Source organism: Festucalex cinctus, chromosome 18 (genome assembly GCF_051991245.1).
Source record: "Festucalex cinctus isolate MCC-2025b chromosome 18, RoL_Fcin_1.0, whole genome shotgun sequence".
NCBI classification, from domain to species: Eukaryota; Metazoa; Chordata; class Actinopteri; order Syngnathiformes; family Syngnathidae; genus Festucalex; species Festucalex cinctus.
In genome coordinates this window covers 23,431,000-23,458,314 of record NC_135428.1, presented here as the reverse complement: position 1 = coordinate 23,458,314, position 27,315 = coordinate 23,431,000, and the positions used below count along the sequence as shown (strand labels likewise).

The 27,315-nt window shown below is 40.2% G+C and overlaps 1 protein-coding gene across 1 annotated transcript; it reads left to right on the top strand.

The window, feature by feature from the left end:
• Positions 1-17,786: 17,786 nt before the first annotated feature.
• LOC144006284 (uncharacterized) lies at positions 17,787-22,729 on the top strand. The gene is made up of 3 exons (XM_077505052.1): positions 17,787-17,868; positions 18,598-18,716; positions 20,116-22,729. The coding sequence occupies exon 3, from the start codon at positions 21,158-21,160 to the stop codon at positions 22,091-22,093; it is 936 nt and encodes a 311-aa protein (XP_077361178.1). The 5' UTR covers positions 17,787-17,868; positions 18,598-18,716; positions 20,116-21,157; the 3' UTR covers positions 22,094-22,729.
• Positions 22,730-27,315: the final 4,586 nt, after the last annotated feature.

Genomic DNA, 27,315 nt, shown 5'->3' with positions numbered 1-27,315 from the left:
GCATTCTTTGGCTTTTGGCGCACCATGAGACTTGTTCTTGGTGTTTTGTGGTGTGTATGAATTTGATGTTTAGTCTACTTATTTCTGTATTTATTTATCTTGATGCTGCCGCGGCTTGGGGGATTCCGGGGGGGCCGTGCTCGCTTTGCTGGGCAGCGGTGGACAGCTCCTTTCTTTGGTGGCAGTCCTTATGGATGCCAGATCCATCACACCAGCATCTACTGAAATTCAAACAGAATTCGCCTCTCCCTCCCACTGCTCGTTGAATCAGTGGGTGCTGGTGTCTGTGTATCTCACTCTGCTTCATCTATCCTTCCCTCCTTCCTCTCTTTAGTTTTTCCTCTGGTCTCTTGAGATCTCCTAAATTTGTTGGAATTTAGACGTTTCCGGTGTTGGCGTAAGACTCTGATTTTGTAACCATGTGGATGCAGGAAGTGTTTAGTTGGTGCTGGATTTTACTTTGATTTATCTTTCTTTTCTTTGACCTTTCCTCTGGTCTCCTGACCTTCTGAACTTCACGACTCTGGGGAGACTCTGAAGTATCCGGTTAAGGTGAAGGGTAATGGGATTTTTATTAGGTTTTAGGTGAATTAATGAGTATATATTTATACATATTTATACGCACGCGCACGCACGCACATACGTGCACACGCAAGCACCCATACACATAAAATTTATAAAAGAAGAATTTAAAAAAAATAATAGAGAGAGAGCAATGATGATAAGACGTTGAATCGGTAAGACTACCAAATGAACAATTCTCAGCTCTCTCTTGGAAAAAAAAAATAAATAAAAAAAAACAACTTAACAAAACTCGCTAGTTTACTCGCTAGACTACCACATTTTTTCGTTTTTTAAAGAACTTTATTTTTTTACAGATCAATTACAAATGCACGTTTCCGTGCTGGGGCACCTTATTGTCGCGTCAACTCGCTGCGGAGACTGGAAGAGGCAAAGGGGAGGGGGAAGCGGGCGGGTTGTCAATTTGCTACTGCAGATGATATGGAGCCACAACACTGACGATAAGATTTGGTATTGAAAAAAAATTGTTATTGTGGAAAAATTTGCATTGACATTGAAACAAATAGAAGTATAAAGATAAAATACAAGTATAAAAATAAAATACAGACAGGAAAAAAATGCTATTTTTCTCTAAGCATATTTTTTTTGTATTATGATGTCTTTTTCAGTGACAATCTTCAGATTTTTTTTACACTCTTGTCTTTTTCCGTGTCACAGGTTTTCAGTTTCAACTTATTGGCAGTGTTTTAACGTGGAGGGGCGGGGTTGGGGGTGGGGTTTTGACCACGAGAAAACCTTCCTTTTTTTTTTTTTTTTTTTTTTTTTTTTTTTTTATTAAGAGCTCAGAATTGTTCATTCGGTAGTCTTACCGATTCAACGTCTTGTCATCATTGCTCTTTTTTTTTTTCTTTTTTTTTTGTGTGTGTGTGTGTGTATGTGTGCGTGCGTTTGCGTGCGTGCGTGCGTGCAAATACGTAGAAATTTATACTCATTCATTCACCTAAAACCTTATAAATATCCCATTACCCTTCGCCTTAACCAGGTACTTCAGAATCTTGCCAGAGTCGTGAGGTTTAAATGGTCAGGAGACCAGAGAAAAGGTCAGAAAAAAAAGAAATAAAGAGAAAAGAAAGGTAAATCAAACACTTCCTGCCTTCCCCATGATTACAAAATCAAAGTCTTACGCCAACCCCGGAAGCCTCTAAATACCAGCAAATTTGGCGAGATCTCAAGAGACCAGAGGAAAACCTAGAGAGAGGAAGGAGGGAAGGATCGATAAGGCAGAGTGAGATCCATAGAAGCCAGTATATCCAATCCATCAAAGTGAAGTCCAGCACCAACAAGACCCCTCCTACGTGGTTACAAAACCAGAGTCTTATGTCAACCCCAGAAACCTCATACTTCTAATAAATTAAGATCTCAAGTGACCAGAGGAAAAACTAAAGAGAGGAAGGAGGGAAGGATAGATAAAGCAAAGTGAGAACCACAGACACCAGCACCAACTGATTCAAGGGGCTGTGGGAGGGAGAGGCTACTTCTGTTGAGTTTCAGTAGATGCTGGTGCGACGGATCTGGCATGCATAAGGACCACCACCAAAGAAAGAAGCCGTCAACCGCGGTCCAGCAAAGCGAGCACTCCCCCCCCCGAAATCCCCAGGCCGCGAAAGCACCAAGGCCACCCCCAAGCCACCCGAGCGGACACCGGTCGGCGAGCAGACCCAGACGCCCGGAACACCCCCGCCCCAGCCCCGGCCCACACCCCCGAGCCCAAGGCCGCAGAACGAGGCCCAGCGGGCCCCCACAGCGCCCCACCGGTCCCCAGCCCCCATCCCCCCACGATCCCCCCGCACCCCACCCAAACCCGCCACCCACCACGACCCAGGCCCCACCACCCCCGACCCCCAAACCCCCGAACACACCACGACCCCCAACACCCAACCCCCCAACACCCAACCCCCCACCCACCCATACCTCTACCCCCCCCCCCCCCCCCCCCCCCCCGATGGCCGCCAACCCCCCCCGCGAACCCGGCCCCCCGCGAGCCCCCCCCCCCGGAAACCGGCACCGGGCAGCAGGGCAGAGAGGGAAGATGTGCCCACCCCACCTCCAGCCGCGCGAGAGTAGCACAGCGGCGGGAGGGGGGAAGCAGAGGAGGAAGCACCAGGGGAAAAGGCGGAACACCAGAACACCGAGCCCGGTGGGGAGAGGCCCCGGTCGTCACGCCAGAGTACTAGTGACACCTAACCCTGTTACTGAGTCCGCCAGCTCGCCGACTGGCGAGCTCTACCCTTACACCGTGAATGTGGCCCCACCCAGTGTATATACAAGTGTGTGCGTGTGGTGCATTAAAATTGGGAGCAGGTGAGTCGGAGCAGAGGGAAAAAATTTCCCCTACTCCGACACACCCGTATCCCCCCCAAAGAAATGAATATGTATATGTGTGGTGCATTAAAAAAGGGAATGGAGGGACAAAGTGGTGGGGCAGGGACACAAATGGGGGGGACCACAGCGCTGCCAGGCACTGCAGTCCATCCCCTCTGATGGCTCCTGTTGTAAACAATTCTATGGTATCCTCCTGAATACCGGGGAAAAAAATTATTGTCCAGACATTTCCCATCGCGAGATGCTGTGACTATCGCGTGACCGGTAGCGAGACTGGGAAAATCTAACATGGCGGCGCTCTGCTGCTAAAATAGAATTAGCTTTATATTTCTAATTAAACCCGAATTTAATGATTAGATAAATTCGATTTTTTTCTTTTCTAAGAAAGATCGGAAATATTATCCAGTGTGGACGACCTCGAACGTTTTATTGACGATCATTTTTATAGCTGCGCGATGGATGAGCCGGCGGCTAGTCGGGATAATCCTTCGAAAAAAAAAAGGAAAAATGACTCGTCAACAGACACGGACGATTTAGCAACCGCCGACGTATCGGTGAGTATGCTGGATTCCATAAATAAAAAACTTGACGTCCTCTGTCTTATCCGCGAGGACGTCAAAGAATTAAAGGCAAGTTTGGAATTCGTTAGCCAACAGGTAAGCGATCTCCAATGCGATAACTCCGAGCTACGCTCCTCTCTCGTCGCTGTCACAGCCGAGTTGGAGACGATTAAAAAGGAAAATAAAATGCTAAAGGAAACGGTCTTAGATGTTCAATCCCGTAGTATGCGGGAAAATCTAATATTCTCAGGTATATCCGAAAATTCTCCAGATAATCCAGAGGGTGAGATAAAAAAATTCATGACATCATCGCTAAAGATCCCACAGGAGACGGTAAATAATATCTCTTTTCACCGTGTACACCGGCTCGGAGCTCGTAAGGGCAATAAGCCCCGTCCTATTATTGCTAAGTTCGAACATTTTAAACATAAAGAATTGGTTAAAAGTAAAGGACGGGAGCTCAAAGGGACATCTTTCGGGATGAATGATCAATTCCCAAGAGAGATAAACGAGCGGCGAAAAGTACTGTTTCCTATAATGAAACAAAATAGACAGGATGGTAAACGGACTTCGATGGTCGTTGATAAATTATATATCGACGGCCAGCTATTCCGAAACCCAACCTCGACCCCTTGGCTGTTCTAACTGACAATTGGTAGAGCCGAGCATTGTGTGATTATTTGACGTATGTATATGTATATGTATGTGTATGTATATGTGTATATATGTATATATATGTATATGTATATGTATGTATATGTATGGATAATGGGTTACGAAATAGAATATGAATTTATATTATGCATAGGCTATATAGTAATAATATTAATAATAATAATAATAATAATATAGAAATATATTCTTAAAAAAAATAAATTAATAATAATAATAATAATCTCGCTTAGGTCACCATTTACTGGTGTATTGTTATGTTGAATCCCCCACAGATTTCCTTCACACTCACTTCCCCCCACGTTTCTTCACTATTATACTTATCTACTTGCTATCTCTCTCTTTATATAAATTATATAAATTGCCTAATTACTCTTTTGCTATCCTACAATATGTTAATATTAATAAGCAGCTTATATAGATGTATACATAAGACTGAGTCTATATTGCTTGTATGCAGAAATTAGTTCTGGTCTCCTGGAATGTGTGTGGCGCTCGCTCCCAGGCAAAAAGAATAAAAATTTTAGACCATCTCTCAAAATTTAAGGCAGATATTTGTCTCCTACAAGAAACCCACTTACAAAAATCAGAAGAAAAATTATTTATAGATAAAAATTTTAGTCAAGTTTACTCTGCCTCCTATAATAGTAGACAAAGAGGTGTCTCTATACTTATACATAAGAATTTATTCTTTACTCTAAATAATATAGTAACAGATTTAGAGGGCCGATATATTATTATCCAGGTAACTATATTTAATAAAGTATATACAATTGGTAATTTATATGCCCCAAATAATGATGACCCTGATTTTTTCCATGAATTTTTTTCTCGGTTACTCGATTTAGCAACAAATTCTACTATTATTATTGGAGGTGATTTTAACACGGTCTTGAACCCGTTAATAGATCGTTCTAATAATACGATATATACAAGGCGATTACGATCCGCTAAAGTAATAGATGAATATATGGAGGATTTTGGCCTCAGCGATGGCTGGAGACTTCAAAACCCAACTAAGAAGGAATTTACTTTCTTCTCTGCTGTGCACCGATCATTCTCAAGAATTGATTTTTTCCTTACAAATAATTCTATTGTTGATAAAACTGCTATAAAAATACATTCTATAATTATAAGTGATCATGCACCAGTCTCCCTCACTCTACAAATTGACTCTACCTTTAAACCTCCCCCGATATGGCGTTTTAACATCTCATTACTGAAAGACGTAGAGTTTGATAAAATTATTAGAAGGGAGTGGGCAGATTTTTGGGAAATAAATGACTCTCCAAATATATCTCCATCTCTTCTCTGGGAAGCAGGGAAAGCGGTAATTAGAGGGAAAATTATATCATATTCAACTTATAAAAAGAAACAGGATCAAAAATTAGAAAAATACCTGGAAGATAAAATTAAACAACTAACGGATGAATATGTATTAAACCCAAATAATCAAATATGGATAGAACTACAGAATATAAAAATACAGTTAGATAACATGTTATCTAAAAAGACAGAGTTTATAATACAACAGTTGAGATATAATAATTTTGAACATAATAATAAATCAGGTAAATTCCTGGCAAATCAACTTCAACGGAATCGGGAAAAATCTCTTATAACGGCTATTAAAGATATAAATGGTGAATGCACACAATCACCAGAAGAAATTAACCATATTTTTTATAACTATTATCGAAATCTATACACAGAAATTAATAGACCTAACCCTGAATATATTGAGGAATTCCTAAACAGCTTAAATATACCTCAGTTATCTATTGAACATAAAGATATTCTCGATACCCCGCTTACTATAGATGAGTTGTATCGTGCTTTAGACAGTATGCCTAATGGCAGAGCACCTGGTCCAGACGGCTTTCCGGCTATATTTTTTAAACATTTCTGGTTAATGTTTGCTCCATTATTTCTAAGAGTAGTAACTGAAATTAAAAGTAAAGGTGATATACGTCAAGATATGAATATAGCAGCAATTAAACTTTTATTAAAGCCAGAAAAAGACCCCACCCTCCCGTCAAGTTACCGACCGATATCACTAATTAATACCGATATTAAAATTATCGCTAAGGCCTTGGCATCTCGATTAGAGACGGTAATCTCGACAATTATTCATAGTGATCAAACAGGTTTTATTAAAGGTCGTCATTCTACTAATAATATTAGGAGACTCTTTAACTTGATTAGTATGTCACAGCGGTATGATAAAAAGGCAGTTGTTATTTCGCTGGATGCAGAAAAAGCATTCGATAAAGTTAACTGGTCCTTCCTCTTTGCTGTCTTAAATAAATTCGGCTTCGGGGAGTCATTCATTCAATGGGTCTCAATATTATATGATTCTCCTAAAGCTACAGTTACTACTAATGGGATTACATCACAGAGTTTTACTTTACAAAGGGGAACAAGACAAGGGTGCCCAATTTCTCCTTTATTATTTGCTATATTTATTGAGCCGCTTGCATTAGCTATACGTCAGGATAGACGGATCCAAGGAATCCACTCCGGGACAATAGAACATAAAATTAATCTATATGCCGATGATATATTACTCTATTTAGAAGAACCTGCTATCTCGCTAGGGGAAGCATTTAAATTAATAACTAAATTCTCTCACTTATCAGATTACTCTATTAACTGGACAAAATCAACATTATTACCTATTACAGAAAATTCATGGAATCCTACAAGTCAGGATCCACACTACTCCTTTCCTACAGGTAATTTAAAATACTTAGGTGTTAAAATTTCACCTAAGTTAACTGAATTAACTTCTTTAAATTTTTCACCATTATTGGATAGTATCCGTAGTGACCTGGAGCGCTGGAATAATCTTCCGATCTCTTTAATAGGACGGATAGCTACTATAAAAATGAAAGTTTTACCAAAGATTAATTATTTATTTTCAATGATTCCATTTAAACCTACGTCTAACTGGTTCCAATCGCTGGACTCTGCTATCATAAAATTCTATTGGAATAAAAAAAAAGCCAAAATTAGTCTATCTACTCTTCAGGAAAGTAAATCTAAAGGAGGTTTAGAGGCACCAAACTTTATGTACTATTATCTAGCTAATCAACTACAATATCTTGTGCTATGGACACAACCCAACAGAGATACTAACTGTTGGTTGGAATTGGAGCAGAAGGATTGTAATAATCTTAGACTGTCAGATTTACTCTTTATTACAAAATCAATAAGACGACATAATTGTTTTAAAAACCCAATGATAGCCGCCACCCTGACTGCCTGGTGGAAGGCATTAGAAATTACAAACTCCCAATTGGCGCCCTGTGGGCTCTCTCCCATTTGGCATAACCCCGACTTTCAACTTAATAATCAGTCGTTCCATTTAAGCCTATGGGAGCAGAAAGGAATTACACACCTTCATCATCTTTTCTCAGATAATAAGTTTATATCGTATACAAACTTGGTCCAGAAATATGAAATAAAAAAGGGAAATTTCTTACATTATCTGCAAGTTAAAAATATGGTTAAGAAACAAATCCCAACACTTCAGGATACGCTCCAACTGCCTGTCTTAGCTAAAGATATTATAAAGCTTTCTCCAACAACAATAAAGAAATTATCAAAAATATATAAGTTATTTTTATACACAAATAAAACGTATTTACCGACTTTAAAATGGGAAAAAGACTTGTCTATAGTTCCGGAACCAGACTTTTGGACCCAAATCTGTGAAAATGTATTTAAAATGACCAAACAGACAAATTTGCAACTTATCCAATATAAGATACTTCATAGAACATATATTACACAATATATGATGAAAAAAATGGGACTCTCTGACTCCGACATTTGTCTCCAGTGCTCACAAAACACTGCCGATACTTATCTTCATGCTTTATGGTCATGTACTCCAGTGCTGCATTTCTGGACTAAAATCTTGGAAAAGCTCGCTGATATATTAAACTGTAGGCTTCCTTTATCTCCAAGACTGTGTTTACTAGGTGACTTAACAATAACTGAGCTACCATGTAAACAATCTCAATCTATATTTATAGCCCTTACTATTGCTAAAAAAATAATCCTTGTCAATTGGAAAAATAAACAATCTCTAAATATCGACCACTGGTTAAACTTACTAATAAATTATATCTCAATGGAAAAAATCTCTGCCTTAAATAAAAATCAAGTATCAAGATTTAAACAAATATGGTCTATGTACATAGAATATTTTAATCTCAATTTGGCAACTTAATCCTGCCAAGATTCTGCCTGTTAACGAGAGCCACCACATCGTTACAACTTCTGTTTTCGCTGCTCCTGTATTTGGTATTTTGTATCTGATTGTTTTTATTTTTATATAGTCAGGAACCTAGTTGCTGCTAGTGGGCTCGAGCATACCACACTATACGACACTATACTCAATAACTCCTTAAGATCTATTTCTAGTGGGCACTAAGCATCAACACTTGGTGTTACTGCATGCTAATTAGTCAATTTTCTTGATGCCGTCCCCTGTGGTCGGGCGGGGGTGGTTCTGCACCCCCCCCCCCCCCCCCCCCCCCCGTTGTCTGCTCGGTGGCGGTTGCGTCTTGGCCGCTCCCTGGGCCCCCTGTGGGGTGCGGTGTTGGGGTGCTTCCCCTGGTGCCCGGGGCGGTGCCGTCCCGGCGCGGTCCGCTGCTCCGTGCCCGGCGGCGCGGTTCGGGGTGGGTGGGCCTCCGGTGTGCCCCGTGGTTCCCTCTCCCCTCCCCCTTCCTCCCCCCCGTCGCCTCTCCCTCCTCGCCTCCTCCCGCCCATCCTCCTCTGCCTCCCGGTCCCTTTTCCCTTGTCGCCCTCCCTCCTCCTCTCCCCTCCCGCCTCCTGCCCTGCAGCCGCCCTTTCGCCTTCTTGTCGTCTTCTCCCCGCTTCCCCCGCCCCCCCCCCCTTCCCTGTCTGCCCTGCGGCCCCTCCCCCTCCCTCTCCCTGGGCCTGGGGCTCCCTCCCCGGCCCGGGCGTCGGGCTCCGGGGGCCGGGCGAGGGTTTGGGGCCTGCCCCACTCCGGTATAACTCCTGGCGCCCCGGGCGGGCTCCGGTGGCCGGTGGGCTGTCCGGTAGCCCTGCTGTGCTGGCTGTCCGCCCATTGTGGTGCCGGGTGGATGAGGTGGGGGGGCGGCGGGGGGTGGGGGTGCTGGGGGGCGGGCGTGCCACCTACACCCGCCGGGTTGGGTGAGGCCCCGCTGGTCGCTCCTCTTACTCACTTCACTAGCTTGCACTATACACTTTGTAAATATACACATAGGGCACACAACACATTTCTTGGTGGGGTGGGGAAGGGTGGAAACACCGTCTTCACCCTTCAACTCCCCTCCAATTTTAATGCACCTCACGTCCAAGGGGAGGGGTGAGTTGGGGCGGGGAGCCATCAGAGGGGATGGACTGCAGTGCCTGGCAGCGCTGTGGTCCCCCCCATTTGTGTCCCTGCCCCACCACTTTGTCCCTCCATTCCCTTTTTTAATGCACCACACATATACATATTCATTTTTTGGGGGGGGATACGGGTGTGTCGGAGTAGGGGAAATTTTTTCCCTCTGCTCCGACTCACCTGCTCCCAATTTTAATGCACCACACGCACACACTTGTATATACACTGGGTGGGGCCACATTCACGGTGTAAGGGTAGAGCTCGCCAGTCGGCGAGCTGGCGGACTCAGTAACAGGGTTAGGTGTCACTTGTACTCTGGCGTGACGACCGGGGCCTCTCCCCACCGGGCTCGGTGTTCTGGTGTCCCGCCTTCTCCCCTGGTGCTTCCTCCTCTGCTTCCCCCCTCCCGCCGCTGTGCAAATCTCGCGCGGCTGGAGGTGGGGTGGGCACATCTTCCCTCTCTGCGCTGCTGCCCGGTGCCGGTTTCCGGGGGGGGGGTGGGGGGTTCTCGCGGGGGGCCGGGTTCGCGGGGGGGGGTGGCGGCCGTCGGGGGGGGGGCGGCTTGTTTGGGGGGGGGGTGGAGGTATGGGTGGGTGGGGGGTTGGGTGCTGGGGGTCGGGGTGTGTTCGGGGGTTTGGGGGTCGGGGGTGGTGGGGCCTGGGTCGTGGTGGATGGCGGGTTTGGGTGGGGTGCGGGGGGGTCGTGGGGGGATGGGGGCTGGGGACCGGTGGGGCGCTGTGGGGGCCCGCTGGGCCTCGTTCTGCGGCCTTGGGCTCGGGGGTGTGGGCCGGGGCTGGGGCGGGGGTGTTCCGGGTGTCTGGGTCGGCTCGCCGACCGGTGTCCGCTCGGGTGGCTTGGGGGTGGCCTTGGTGCTGCCGCGGCCTGGGGATTCCGGGGGGGGGGGGGGGGGGTGCTCGCTTTGCTGGACCGCGGTTGACGGCTTCTTTCTTTGGTGGTGGTCCTTATGCATGCCAGATCCGTCGCACCAGCATCTACTGAAACTCAACAGAAGTACCCTCTCCCTCCCACAGCCCCTTGAATCAGTTGGTGCTGGTGTCTGTGGTTCTCACTTTGCTTTATCTATCCTTCCCTCCTTCCTCTCTTTAGTTTTTCCTCTGGTCACTTGAGATCTTAATTTATTAGAAGTATGAGGTTTCTGGGGTTGGCATAAGACTCCGGTTTTGTAACCACGCAGGAGGGGTCTTGTTGGTGCTGGACTTCACTTTGATGGATTGGATGTACTGGCTTCTATTGATCTCACTCTGCCTTATCGATCCTTCCCTCCTTCCTCTCTTTAGTTTTTCCTCTGGGCTCTTGAGATCTCGCTAAATTTGCTGGAATTTAGAGGCTTCCGGGGTTGGCGTAAGACTTTGATTTTGTAATCATGGGGAAGGCAGGAAGTGTTTGGTCGGTGCTGGATGTCACTTTGATTTACCTTTCTTTTCTCTTTATTTCTTTTTTTTCTGACCTTTTCTCTGGTCTCCTGACCATTTAAATCTCACGACTCTGGCAAGATTCTGAAGTACCTGGTTAAGGCGAAGGGTAATGGGATATTTATAAGGTTTTAGGTGAATGAATGAGTATAAATTTATACGTATTTGCACGCACGCACACGCACGCACGCAAACGCACGCAAACGCACACACGCAAACGCACGCACGCACGCAAACGCACGCACGTAAACGCACGCAAACGCACGCACACATACACACACACACAAAAAAAAAAAAAAAAAAAAAAAAAAAAAAAAAAAAAAAAAAAAAAAAGAGCAATGATGACAAGACGTTGAATCGGTAAGACTACCGAATGAACAATTCTGAGCTCTTCAAAAGAAAAAAAAAATAAAAAAAAAAAAAAAAAAAAAAAAAAAAAAAAAAATAAAATGAATATGTATATGTGTGGTGCATTAAAAAAGGGAATGGAGGGACAAAGTGGTGGGGCAGGGACACAAATGGGGGGGACCACAGCGCTGCCAGGCACTGCAGTCCATCCCCTCTGATGGCTCCCCGCCCCAACTCACCCCTCCCCTTGGACGTGAAGTGCATTAAAATTGGAGGGGAGTTGAAGGGTGAAGACGGTGTTTCCACCCTTCCCCACCCCACCAAGAAATGTGTTGTGTGCCCTATGTGTATATTTACAAAGTGTATAGTGCAAAGCTAGTGAAGTGAGTAAGAGGAGCGACCAGCGGGGCCTCACCCAACCCGGCGGGTGTAGGTGGCACGCCCGCCCCCGAAAAAAAAACGAAACATGTGGTAGTCTAGCGAGTAAACTAGCGAGTTTTGTTGAGTTTTTTTTTTTTTTTTAGGGCGCTCATTTGCGCCCTCACATCAATTGCGCACTGGGTGATCGCCCACATTGCCCATGGCAAAAACCGGCTCCGCCTAAGATGATGAAATGGGATCCACAGCTTGCTTTCTTCTTGCTAATAAGGTAAATCGAAAATGCAATCTATTTCTGATGAGCAATGCACAATAAAACTACCACTAACTAACGTCTCAGCATTCTGGGCGCGTGCACATCGCTGGCTTCCATTCCGCTTTTCGGCAGAGGGGTCGCAAATCTGCAAAAACTCGGTATCTTGCGTTTGGTGACATTAACTCTTTTACTGCCACACGTTACTAAAAAACAACCCCCAATGCCAGCGGATTTCGAGCATTTTAATTAATTCTTCGAAGCAAACAGAATGTTATGTTTTTTTGCTACATAAACAACATGGGTACCACATGAAAGATCGCATTCCATTCTTTCATTAGAAAAAAAAATGTTTCTACCTTATTCCGTTCTTTAGTAATCACCATTTGAAAATAGGTCATTTGAGTGACCTTGAGCGAAAATTGAAAAGAAAAGATACATTTCCTCCACAACAGTGACTTTGATACTAATATTTTTTGTTTAGTGACGCTCCGTCAAATTAGGTTTAATGTTACAAAGGCTTTGATCATCTTTGAAAACATTCTATTTCATCAGATTGCGTCATGTTTCATTGTAATTTGCAGCTCTAGTTAGGGCCCGAGCAGCTACCGCTGCCACCTGCTGGCCATAGTTAGTGGGTGTTTTGGATTTCACAACTCATTGACCCGGCTGCGCTGCACTTGGACGTTGCACTGACTACTGATATATTCACAACAACAACAAAATAAATAGTAATATGTTAAACTATCGTTACAGTTTACTAAACTGTGGGTACACATTGTTAAACTGTGGGTACAGATTGCTAAACTGTGGGTACACATTACTAAACTGCATACAGATTCGCAAAAAAAATAAAAATTCAGACCCTGACACCAGAGGGGCTCCGTAGAATTATCCCTTTAAGCAGGTAAAAAAAAATTAAAAAAAATGAAATAGCCTACAACCGTGCAGAGCACAGTGACAGACGGAAGGGAGCATCACCCGGTTGGTGTGATCTGGACGAGCTGTCCACAGAAGAGGCCCAGTCCAGAAGAAAAGCGCTTTAAAGATGGAGCATTCAGGTCATCTCTCCCCGCCGCCTTTGTTGTTTCACCATAATCCTCCCCTGAAGCTTCTTCCCCTCCCTTCTCCTTCCATCCGTCCTCCTCTTACTCACATAAACACCCTACTTGTATCCCATATACCATGAGGAAATGCCAACAGATGCCCAGTGTCTAAGAGAGGCATTATGTTCTTAGACTGTGTCTTGGTAATTCTCTTCTCGCTATTTTTTTTTTCTTTCTTTGGCCTGGCTGCTGATTATCACCACACTGTCTCAAAGAGTTAACGAGTTCAGCACAGACAGCGGAAGCAGATCAGGCAAACAGGTAGCCATGCTGCTGGAAGTGTCACGTCACGTGATGCAAAACAAGCGCCTGAAGATCCGCAGGAGACAAATGTCTTCCTTTACAGTGCAAAACACTGAAAAGGTTTTAAACACAAAAGCTGCATTTTGAATTCAAACTGGCTAAACAACAATCATTGTACACAGTAATAAAAGCGTATGTATAATAATAACTACACAGGAAGCTAAATGTACCATAAATGCATCAACAGCAGCATTCAGTGTTGTATTTTCAAACATGTTACTCATCAAGTATTCAAAAGCAGAGGAGCAGGACTTCATTTGTTGTAAGAAAATGTGTCAATCACGGGGACTGGGAGAAAGTGGTTTGTCAGAGCCCGAAGGGTCCACATTGACCTAAATACAAAATTGTCAACCGCAATTTTTACTGTCACCAACCAAATGAGAACACCAGAGGAACAAACATTTAACTCTGTAAAAAGAGCAGTTGTTATAACAGACCAAGTAGGAAAGCCTTTTGTTGTACCACTGCGCCCCCTGAGGGCAACAAATTAGGATGATGCTTTTTGTTTGCAACATATTATTTGTCTTGAAAACATACTTTAAATCATATAGGGCACTCAAACAGATGTGAGGCTCATATTGGCATTTATGTATATGTCGTGTTTGTACATGGAGAGGGCAAAACAGATTGATACGAGTTGACCCCTTCCCTGAAAAACATTTTCTCAACACTCTATAACTCTAGAGCTTAATCAGAGATGAGTGTTGCCACCGTGTGGTCAAATGTGGTATTGCTGGGTGTAGAGGCACAGATTGATCGAGTGGGAGGGCGAGACAGAACACAATAGATATTGATAACGCAATTGATTGAGATTGAGGAGAATTAAATATATATATATTTTTTTCAAAACAAAGCATGGATATAAAACAGGATGTATGATAGTTTGTGGTAATTATACTACAGTAATAATTGTGCAGTGTTTGCAAAGTGGGAAATATATTTTTGACAACATGCATTTTCTAATATTTTAATTAGTTCCTTTATTATTTTAATTAGTTCCTTGGTAGAATTAAATTGTGGGATCCAAGTAGTGGATAAACAATATCATGGAGCACAGTTCTACACCACTGAAAAGTATAAACAATAAAGTATACTGAGCATTTAGTTTTGAAAATGATCATGCAGTACATACTATATGTATAGTTACATCAGCAAATTTATTTTGGAATCAAGTATTGTATTATTACTATTACGTACAGGATACCAGGATTATTCAATGTATGTTACAAAGGGAATTTGGTGTAATGTTACATTTGGTACAAATTTTCTGCAAAAATGACAAGAACAAATCTACTGAGCAAGAAACATGAATTGACATTTTTAAGCTGTAGTGGGCCACCGAAAAAAAAAAAAAAAAAAGATGATTACAGTTGACACCTGAGTTTTAACTGATCTAGTAGTAGTCAATAAATGTAACTAAAATTAATATTTTTAAAATGCCAAATTTAAAATGCAAAAGATTGTTTCAAAAAGGCCTGTTTCTATCTTTTTAACCAGTGGAATGTTCTATTTGGCGTTAGCACTGCACAGTCAAAGGTACAAGGGCACTACATGTGTTAGGGGTTGGCCCGCACCCGTAGCTTGACCTACAAAACCAGTGAGAGTGCTGATGTTCATCACAACTGTAGTACCCTGGAGTGTCGTAAAGACTCGTGCTGATTTGAGATTCTATGAGGCTTGACGCATTACATCGACCTCACGAAACAACAGAGGAGGATAAACACATAGCTGCCCAGTAACAAGGACTCGCTGCTCATTGGCTATTCAACAATGTTGCAATGATGACCGTCTTTGGGCAAAATGACACGCAGGGGTTTGTTGCTGATGCACACAGCACACGCAGAAGGATTTGCAATATTCGCACATATGCATTTCCATTTGGTTTGACAAGCGCAAATGCATGCGGCCTCTAGCTTTTTTATCCATGCACATAATCACACATGAGCAAAGTGCTGCTGAGAACACAATGAGACCTTAAGCTTCGTCTTCTTCTTTTTTTTTTGTACTTATACATCTTTAGGGAAAACAGTTTTTCGCCCAATAGTAGTCCTTTGTACCTAGTAACAGCGACGTCACGTTACTCATCAGTATCCCTAAGTGTATCGTTTTTCCAGCACACAATTCCTAAACATTAATCCAATTAATTACATTATTTTAATGTTAAACTTTTAAATGAATCATTCGGATCAATAGCTAGTTTGTAACTTAAATGTGCAAGTTTTTTTTTTTTTTTAACTCATTTTTACCTTCTTAAATCAGAATATTCCTGTTCATTATAAAATAAAACAAAAAATCACAAAAATCACAGCTTATATGTATGTATGTATGTATGTATGTATGTATGTATGTATGTATGTATGTATGTATGTGAAACACCGCCAGCTATATTATTATTATTGTGTGAATGCTGAAAGTGTAAGGAAGTTTATATAATAAAAATAGTTAATAAAGAAGAAAAAACACGATATTTAAAATTAAATTTCAGTATAGACAAGTTAACACCCATTTTGTTAGTCATTTGACAAACTTTTTTTTTTCAAAACCACCTTGCACACTTGATTACTAAATACAATACAATACAATACATTGTCACAGCCACCTCCATGTCCACGATAGTTGAGTGGTTAAAGGAATGGACTGGCACATGGAAAGATTAGGGTTCAATACCCGCTTGGGAGATGTTTCCGCACAACTTTGATTTCACATAGTAGTCGTATAATTATTTAAAGCTGCTCAATGTTATAATTTGACACAAAATATCTGCACAATAGCGTTTTTTGTTGTTTTTTTTTTTTACTATTTTATGACTGAAAAAGTTTTAAATTAGCAATTCACATTCAAACCCAAAAACGTTTAACACTTTTATATTTCACTCCCAAACACGTGTACACATTTTTATTTTTTTTGCTTGTTTTGTTTTTTTACACAAGAGCATAGAGAAAGCTTTGACATAAAGAGGTGGCTTCAAATCTGCAAAAACTCGGTATCTTGCGTTTGGTGACATTAAAGGGACACTTTTCTTATTTAGCAATTTTTGGCAGTCAAACATTAATAGTTTGCCTATAATACATTTGATATTTTCATTATTTTTCATGTACAATTAGTACCTTTAAAAACACATTTTGCAACTTGCTGTCGACTGAAAATGACATCACAAGGGCTCAGGTAACCAATCACAGCTCAGCTTGTGAATGTCACATGACCAAACTTAGAAAACAGGTAAGCTGTGATTGGTTACCTGAACTCTTGTGATGTCATTTTCATTCGACAGCAAGTTGCAAAATGTGTTTTTAAAGGTACTAATTGTACGTGAAAAATTATGAAAGCATCAAATTTATTATAGACAAAATATAAAATTGTTATTGCTATAATGGGCTAAATAAGTGAAGTATACGGAGCCCCTCTGGTGTCAGGGTCTAAATTATTATTATTTTTTTGCTAATCTGTACACACAGTTTAGCAATCTGTACACACAGTTTACTAATCTTTACCCATAGTTTAGTAAACCGTACCCACAGTTTAGCTCTTCTTGACATCAGTATTAGCAGCGAACGGCTGCTTCTTTTCATCTTAAACTGTAGACTTATGTATTCAATTGATGTGTAATGTTGCGCTTGTGCCACTGTGAGGCGCTCAAATTTTTCTTCTTTCTTTCTTTTACTTCCGTGTTAAGCCTGAAGGTTGGTGAAATGCAGACGTGTTTTGTTGTGCTCCGCAATTAATAGCCATACTTGGCTAAAGAAACTTCATCTTTCTGTCATCCATTCATCCGAATGCATCGTTGAGATGCCAAATCTAGTGTACAGTTTAAGATTAAAAAAATAAAAAATAAAAAAATAAATAAAAATTAAAAAAAGAAGCAGCCATTCACTGCTAATACTGCTGTCAAGCAACCACTCGAACGTTTCATGCACATGCGTATTACATAACGCCACAGACGTGCTAAACCGTGGGTATGGTTTACTAGACATAATATCTTCACAATAGCGTTTTTGTTTGACCATATTATGACAGAAACATTTTTTAATTAGTAATTCACATTCAAACCCAAAACGTTTTTTTTTAAATACTTTTTCCTTCAGAAAGTACGGAAGCGTATTGCATTCACTTGAAAAATAAAAAAAAAACTGCTGTTTTTCTGACTAATTTTTTTGGGGGAGCTTTGTTTTTTTGAGTAATTTTTTTTTTGTTTTTTTGAATATTTTTTTCTGTTTTACTGAATATTTTTTTCCGTCATAAAAAAAAATTATTCCAAAAAACAAAAAAAATTACTCTGAAAAACAGGGGAGAAAACATTATTCAAAAAAACAGGAAAAAAATTATTCCAAAAAACAGAAAAAAAATTATTCCGAAAAACAGAAAAAAAAATTATTCCGAAAAACAGAGCACCCACTTCTGTTTTTCGGAGTAATTTTTTTTTTTACCTCTGAATGAACTCCTGCTGCAGACTCGCTTATGCGGAAGCGGACACTTTCCCGCAGACATCCAAGTGGAAGGACGGTCCAACGTACCTTCTGGCTCAGTAAAGGTAAAGTATGTAGCCATGTACCGTAATTAGTAACACACATTATTATTAATGTTTTAGTGTGAGGTAGGTATGCCATGATTTTATGTAGCATGTAGGTATACGAACATGTAAATCGGTCGGCATAATTTTAGTAAGATAACAGTACAATGCCCAGCGTAATTTAGCCGTGGTTCCCGCTGGAATTGCTCATCCTTCACTTGACAAAATTGGAACGAGCCATTCGTCATAACGTATTTTGATTGCAAGTACAGTATACACTATTACGCTCCCGTACCATAGATTGGACCCGTATGTCGGCTACGTAACATTATATGCTAAATACACGCTAACACTATGCTTATGAGTTTAGCGAGATAACGTTAATTATTCTTATTATCAGCTCATCAGTACGGAATAGTAACATATTGTTTAACATGGGACACGTGTTTTAAGCTTGTAACGTTGAGGAAGGATGTTGCAAAGCCCTAATCTGGATGAACTATTTTGTAATTGATCATTAATTATAACAATGAAAAGGATACTGCTAAAAGCCCACTCTGACATGTTGACTTTAGTCTAATGTACTATTAGTAGGCTATATTATTGTTCATGAATAAACTTTGAAGGCTTTCATCACAAAAGGACACACAACACAAACCCGATTTGAGTGAGCATATTGAAATATTTAATATCAGGTTGACTTTCAAATGATTATTCATATAGATTTTGCCTTTTCATTTATTTTTGTAGTGCCAGCTGCAATGGCTGCATCCTCAACCCCTGGCCTCCCACAAGATGATGGTCTGTGGGTATTTTTACGCAACAGAGGTGTTCCTGAGGCGCGTGTTCAGAAAATGCAGCAGGATCATGTAAGTCGCAGGAAATTTGTTCCTGCAAGGTACTTGTACCTTGTACCTTGTACCATGTAATACATGTAGTATTTTGTCTCAAGTATATTTTAATATTTAACTGAATTGCAATTCATTTTTTATACACCTATACATAGCTGACCACATGTGACTCCAGGGGTTTGAATATTTATATTTGTCAATTGTATCTTCCATCAATGTAGCTTGACATCACTGCTATACAAATATACAAATAAATATACAAACTATTTACTGCCTTTTTTTTTTTTTTTTTACAGGATTGGTATTAAATATTACATTTTAAAATGTAAAAAAATAAAATAAAATCTGAACAAATATACAATAGGCGAAGAAGTGTTCTGTGCCATCAAAGTAAGACTATCAGTATGGGTCATCATCACATTTTTCCAGTATAGGAATGTGCAACAAATGAATCACGTTTGATGACTTAGAGATGCACTGTCGACATGGTCATGCAGATTATTTGCATAGTAAGAAGAGTTAAAACATGTTCACTATCATGCTAAAAAGTAACTACAGGTGCAACTATTGATAGGTTATCATTTTTTGATTTAAACAGTTATTGTGAGAAGCGATTAATCATGTTGAGCTGTTTTTTTAACTTAAAATTGTCAGAATTTTATTTCAACCTTTCAACTGTAAATAATCAATTATTTCTAATATTCCTCCATGAATGCAGACTGATTGGCTTTGTGCTTAATCAAAATACTCTCACTCTCTGATGCATGCATCTGTCACCACGTCACCCAGGCCCCACCATTCACGCATTCACGCAAACACGCGCGCACACGCACACACGCATGCGCGCACAAAGCTCTAAACTTAAATGTCAGAATGTTGTATCAGCAGATTCTGCACACTGCATTATTGCGATCTTCATAATCTGTTTTTGTATTGTTTCGTACTGTCTATAGTGTTATCATCTGCATTAGACACCGATGATTGTATACAAAAAAAATCAGAGCATGCAGTACTGCTGCTAGAATTAATTAATTAATTTATTTATTTATTTATTTTCAAGTGTCCCTTTGGTGCTGTTCATTGGAGGGATCCGCAAAGCATTTCCAAAAAGAGAGAAAACTGAGGCCCTCAAAGGTGGTCCAAGTAAAATGCCTTTATAACAAAATGGCCAGTTGACTAAAAATTGCCAACGCGTTTCGGCCTTGATAGGCCTTCGTCAGCTGAAAGGCCGAAATGCGTTGGCAATTTTTAATCAACTGGCCATTTTGTAATTTTTAATTGGAACACCTTTTGGTGCCTCAGTTTTCTCTCTTTTTGGAACTGATGATTGGTTTTCTTGCTCATAATCAAATAGTCTTGGATATAATATAGTTGAACATTTTCACATCTAATGTGTATATTTTTGGTTTCATTGTAGATTGACAGCTCAATAATTGGAGAAATGGATGATGCTACGTTGGCGTCTTACATTCCAGCCTATGGTGACAGGATTGCCACAAGACGATTCGCTATGGAAAAACAGAGAAGAGGTGAAGATGATACAAGAAGACTTTCCCTATTCAAAAAACTTACTAAAAAAATGGGCACAATGAGCAACAAAGTATGTGATCAAGGTTTTGAGGGGGAGAATACAGTACAACCACAAAATATGCGTCTAAAAAATAACAAGAGAGCCTGGTAGACAACCAGAAAAATAGAATTAGGATGGATACATGACAACAGGCAAGTCAGAAAACGCAGTGGTGGAGGAACCAGAGTTGTTGATATTAACAAGAATGCCACTAAGATTGAGATTCTGTCACAAGCTAAAAAACTGTTTTTCCCCAATGAGAAGTCAACAATGGGAACGTGGGAAGAGGTCAGTCACGACATAGTGGACTTTCAGGAAGCACAATTTGATGAGGATGTTAGTGTGCGCGACTATTATGACATACACAAATTTGGTCTATTAAGATTTTATTTGTTCACAAAGACCATAACTGGTGAAGATGACCCAGAGGAAGGAGTCGAAGTACTGACAGATGAGCAACATGACAACACGATAGAATCTGGACAAGAGAAAAACACAATGAAAGAGATGGAGCAGCAGACACAGAAAAAAGAAGACAGTGAAAATCCAATACACATAGTCGAAGATCATGAGCTGGGTGCTGCCACTGTGTCAGCTGTTGTCTCTACTGCAGCTGTTCAGATTGATTTTTCATCTTTGTGTAATACATCAGTTGTCAGTTTTGGTCCTTTGGCAGGTGGTCCATTTCTCGGTGATCTTGATGATACACTCATACATGAGCCAAACCTTGCAATAGAAGGTGAACAAACGAGCCTCCTTGCCTATGCCTCAACTCCTACTAATGCTGTTACAGATTCTGTTAGACCACCAAGTCCTGCCTATGAAGTTTTGCATGTGAATGTGAAACTTCACAGAGTAACGCTGCTCGATGAACTGATTGGCCAGTTGGATGAAGGATGAAGCAATGATGACCTATTCTGTGAAATACAGCTTCATTGATGAAATGGGGGAAGATTTTGATGGCGTGTCTAGAGATGTATACGCTGCCTTCTGGACAGAATTCCTAGATTGTGCAGCTGAAGGTGCAGATGTGAGGGTGCCATCACTCTCCCCAAAATGGCAAGAGGAGGAATGGAGGTCTGTTGGTAGGATATTGGCCAAGGGACTGGAGGACCATGGGTATTTCCCATTTCGGCTGGCACAAGCTTTTACAGCAGCACTTGCATTTGGTGAACATGCTGTTTCATCTGATTTACTGTTTGACTCCCTGATGTTGTATCTTAGTCAGTCTGAGCGTGACCTCTTGTCCACCGCTTTGCAAGAGGCTGTTGTCGGTGAAGATGAGGAAGATCTTCTAGATCTTATGGATCGAATGGGTGTAAGAAAAATACCAACAAAAGATAACCTGAGAGCTGTGCTTATCCAGGTCGCCCACAAGCAACTCATTCAGCAACCAAAATATGCACTGGATAATATCGCAGAGGTTGCAGGACCAACCCTCAGGTGTTTTTTCCCCAATGTACCGGATATGAAGAAGCTGTACGACAACATTAAACCAACAGCACGGAAGGTGATTAAGATGTTAACAGCTTCTCCAGATACTGCAGCAGAGAACCAAAGTTTGCAATTTTTACAACAGTACATAAGGGCCTTGGATGAAATTGGTCTCCGAAAGCTGATGAGATTTCTGACTGGGTCTGATGTTATTTGTGTTAAACAAATTCAAGTCATTTTCACCTCGTTGGACGGGTTAGCACGGCGAGTGATTGCCCATACTTGTGGCCCAACTGTGGAGCTGCCATCCACCTATAACAGCTATCCTGAGCTACGAGCTGAAATGGAGGCTATATTGTCCAGCAACTCTCTTGCAATGGACATTGCTTAGGAGTGGTGTTCACATGTTTCTCTCCCTCAGACATATAAGCAATGCATGTTTGGAATTTTTGAATGTGGGATAGAGAATGTTAGGAAAGATTTGTTCAGTTCAATAGTTCTGTGATTAGTGCTGAAACAGTAACATACACAGATTTACTGTACAGTTTTTGTAATCAGAGCATGTAAATAGTCTATTGCTGGCATCGAGTGGAAACCTCCAAATTTGTTTAATTTTACAATTTTTTCACAAATTTTATATTATTAGTCAGTCCGTAGGTATTATTATTTTTTTACTATTGATTGACCAAAAAAAGTGTTTTGTACTCCTTTTAACAATGCAATGCCAATGGCTCAACAAACATAACATTTTTGTGTTTGATTCCTGGAAAGTGATGGCTTTTGGAGTTGTGGTGATTCCACCCAATGCCAGCAATATATGACTACCTCTGCGCCTGTGTGACAAGCAAGCATAGGTTTGTTGAGTTATTATTTTGGATACTTTGTTATCAGCAGTCAATAACACACTTTTGTTATCAGTCTAGGATGAGAATTAAAAAATACCTCTGTTATATTTTCACTGTTAAATAATGCAAGTTGAAACACTACCTCATATCAGCGTGTATGTGGATCTGTTATATTAAAAGGTACTTCTGATTTTTTTTTTTTTTAAAGCAGATTGTGCCTTTTTTGTTGAGTCATGTCATTCAGGAATTATACTCTCTGAGACATGTTTATTTTTCTACTGCAGTGTGAACATTGGTGATGTTTTCTTTTGGTGTTTTTATTGTGAATGGTACAAGTAGCAAATGTATGCAAACTCAGGTCATGATGCTTGCTCTAATAAAAGCTATTCACACAATATGCTTCATTTGCTGAAAATTTAATGGCAAATGCTTTTTAACAAATGCATACATTACGGTGACACTGCATTCAAATACATATGAATGTTTGATCTGTTTTTGATAGATTACATGAAAATCCAATACAGTTACCAAACTGTATTACATGTGCTACAAATTACACCTGGAATCTCTTTGAGAGTTACAAAAATCAAGAAGGTAAAGGGTACTTCCTTAGTGGTATGATACACAAATTAACAATATCAAAAGAGACATATTTCACTTCGGTATTAATAGATATTCTGTTTGTAAGAGCTACATTTGACATTAAGCATACACACGCAGCTAGGTTACTGTATTATAGTGTTTTATTGATATTTTTTTATTTTCATTTTTGTAGACTGTTCTTTTTATAATGAAACCAAAGTCTTCATTTTTTTTAATGGAACTATTACCTGTCAGAAACGATTTCCCCAATAATGAATAGAAAGAATATATCAAAAAGCACTAAGTGGAGATGTTCATTAGTATAAAATGTACCATTGTTTACAGTTGTTACCCTTTACAAGTACAATTTGGAGGCTTACATCCTGTCATTTGATCCAATAGGGCGGATTGCGTTTATACAATCCGAGCTCTGATGTAAGCACGTAAGAACATATAAAGCTCAATGGCTTCCTCTGGAGACGTGGGTGGATGAAGATTATTTTCTGCCATGGCAAGGCAGCAAATGTCAAACACTGTATCATCGCAGGGATACGGTCCTCTCTGAAGGCATTCCTCTCTGCAGGTTACTATCTTTTGCTGGGATACCATTTTCAGGTACTCTCTAGCACCAAAAAGTTGGGGTAGGGTATACATGATCACTGGACGCCCACCTGGAGACACAGCATTCCTGCTTGGGCGAATTCTGTGAGTGTTCCAGAGCTGAACAACTTCCTGTAGTTCTTTCTAAATAAGTATAAATAAGGAAAGTGATACAAATCGGTTCACATATTTTCTGCAGTACAGTACACATCATGATGCAAACTAGCCAGTAACTTACTGCGAATCTGCTCCATCTCAACATCTGCAATATAGGCTGATGTTTTTAATTACATGATACGGTTAGTTAAACTGTATCATGCAATTAAAAACATCTAAATGCTAACAGGAACATTTTATTTAATTTTCCCACTTTTTAAGTAATTTGAATATAGGCTATAGTATATTGCTGATGGTGCTGGTCTCTTCCTTTAATGTTTTGAATCCTATGGCCTACACAGAGTGAAAATGTTTTCACTATTTAAGCACATTATATGACTACCACACCCAAACTACTCACACTGGCATTTTACTACCTTTTACTGCGTTTTCTTAAGCAGGTGCACTATAAGGGGGAAAATAGTAGTTATTTCAGTTCTTACCTCTATTATTTCAAGACATGTGAACTGAATGATACTTTTATCAAGGAAGTCACCAGAAAAAGAATCAGAGTCTTTTAGGTCTTGGAACAGGTTCATCCAAAACTGTGCGTGTTGCCTCCTTAAAAAGCTCCACCAGTTCTCTATTCTTTGGTTGTGATTGCTTGATCCATACAGATAGCATCTGTGCGCAAAGTTGTCGAGATGGTCGTGCCTCAAGAACATCTGCATTTGTTCAATATAACAGTTCTCAGTGCCGAGGTCCGAACGAATTCGGGCACAAGTTCCTTTCCTTGATGACACCTCATCAATAAAGTATCCAGCGATTATCTTCGGATCACTGTTTGTAGAGTAAACATGTAGCCATATCACCATTCGCGAAAACCCATCTATTGCACCATTGATGCAGATTCCGTACGGTTTGAGTTTATCATAAGAGTCTACATGCCACAAAAAGTTTGGGCCTGGATTCTGGTATAAGCGGCGCCGAAGGCGATTCCTGCGTCTCAGTTGCACACCATGCGGATCCAGTATTTTCATCAGTATCCTGATCGTCTCTTGAGTCACGACATAGCCAGCCTGAATGCATTTCAAATGCATCATCTTGTATCCATGGAGCATGCCATATCTATCCAACTGATCCTGGACAAACATTGCTACATCTAGCAGATCTGAATGGGCTTTCCTCCTGAACAAATGCAAAGTCTTCAGGTGCCTGCGTAAGGTCGTCAAACTAATAATAATACCATCTAGCTGACTCAAAGACAGGACTATCTCCCAGTGTCTTAAACCCATATCAAAATAAAACTTAATTAAACTAAATAAGATGGTCATGATTACTTACTGGCTCGCAAATGACTGAATGTGTATACTATATTGCAGTTTGCTCTATACTCTCTGAGGGAAAAACCTTAAAAAAATATTCAGAAAAACAGAAAAATAATTATTTTATAAAACAGAAAAAAATTACTAAGAAAAACAAAAAACAATTATTCAGAAAAACAGGGGAAATTTTTTTTTTTGAAAAAAACAGGGAAAAAAAATACTCAGAAAAACAGCGAAATAAATATTCAATAAAACAGGAAAAAAACATTACTCTAAAAAACAAAGCTCCCAAAAAAATTAGTCAGAAAAACAGCAGTTTTTTTGTTGTTTTTTCAAGTGAATGCAATACGCTTCCGTAAGAAAGAGACAAGTCTGTTACCGTTTTTTGTAAAAGTAAATGTAGTGATGTGTGCTGACCAATAGATGGCAGTGTAGCCTCAAGGGACCGGGGGCTTCTGGGATTATCAGAGAGAAGAAGGAAGAGAGAAGGGAGTACAAAAAATAAAGTAGCCAGTGGATGCTAATATAAAACAGAATGTGAATGCTTCTTTTTTGCAAACAATAACATTATAAACTGTATTTAATGTTTTAAGTTACAAAAATATAATTAGATATGACCAAATGAATTTCTGAAGATGTTTTCTTTCTCTTGTTGGCTGATAAATTTGCCTTCTCTTAGTCTGATGATCCATCCATCCATTGTCTTCGCCGCTTACTCCTCACAAGGGTCGCTGGGGTGCTGGAGCCTATCCCAGCCTCAGGCAGTAGGCCGGGTGCACCCTGAACTGGTTGCCAGCCTATTGCAGCAGTCCGATGATGATCATGAATAATGTTATGAATGAAACACTGCTGAAGTGACGTGACTTTAAGGTGCCATCTGATTGGACGAGGAGTTGTGTTATGTGCCAAGTAGACTGACATGGCATATTTTTTTGTGCTGATTTTAGCTGAAGTTTGCCGATATTCCCTTTTTTTTTTCAGCACCAGCAATCAAAGATGTAAATATATGAGTATAGATAGGCATTGCTTCTAAATAGATGAATGAAAAAACTTTACCGTACTAGTAATTTATGTTAGGTGACTACTGCTAACTACTGACTGAGAATGGGTGGATGGGTTTGCATTTGTCATTTAACTACAAGTTACTACTTAATAATTATTAGTAATACTACTACTGTTTGTACTACTACTACTATTACTAGTAATTAATAGTTAACTACTTTTTAATGTTCACAGTTTATCTTGCTATTTCTTTCATTAGCACTCAGCTATTAGCATTCAGCTTTCAGCATTCCCACACAATTTCTCCAGAAATTGCACTTAGTCTAGCTTACTTATTATTATGGGAATGCTGAAAGCATCCTACATATGTTGTTTCGAACCTTTATTATATATTATCATTATAGCATTTTATTCTCCTTACTTTTTTGACATCAAACCCACATAATACTTCCAATTTACACTGTTCAAATTTCAACTTGCTGAAAAAATTCACACCTTCTTGGGGATATCATCTGATTCCATATTACCTACAGTACTCGCATAATTTAACGTTAAAGATAAACTTTTCCTCATTCATTTTCAATGGGACTGACTTTGAAATTTGAAAGTCCCACCTTCCACGCCCACTTCCATACAAACAACTGATCACTATCAGCAGCTATCTGATACTGGCCAGTAGCCACCTCCGACTGTACAGTGCAAATATATACAGGACCGTTATGCTAAGGGATATATATACATGTTTCCCATTTAAATATCATATCAGGAATTGCATTATAGAACTTCACTGAAATGATTAATCACCCATTGTTTCAGCATCAGTTGTCACTCTTCAATATAGATACACTATAAGCCATGAGTTTCAAACCAGACAAGTTAGGTCAGCGGTTAGCTTAGCTGCCTGCCGTATGGAGAACCTCGGTTCGAATCCATCTTGGGTAGCTCTTTAGTACGGATGTAATATTTAAAAATCATTGTTGCTAATAATTATTTCACACCCATTACTTTTGATGTCATTTGTCATTATTACATTTTGTTTTTATATTATCCGTTCTATATTCAAGGCAAGGCAAGTTTATTTGTGGAGCACATTTCATACACAAGGCAACTCAATGTGCTTTACACAAGGAAAGACAACACATTAGCATCAACCAACATGTTCT

Bases quoted from the DNA above. Each gene is read 5' to 3' on its own strand.
- LOC144006284 (XM_077505052.1), top strand. From the start codon at position 21,158: ATGAAGGATGAAGCAATGATGACCTATTCTGTGAAATACAGCTTCATT.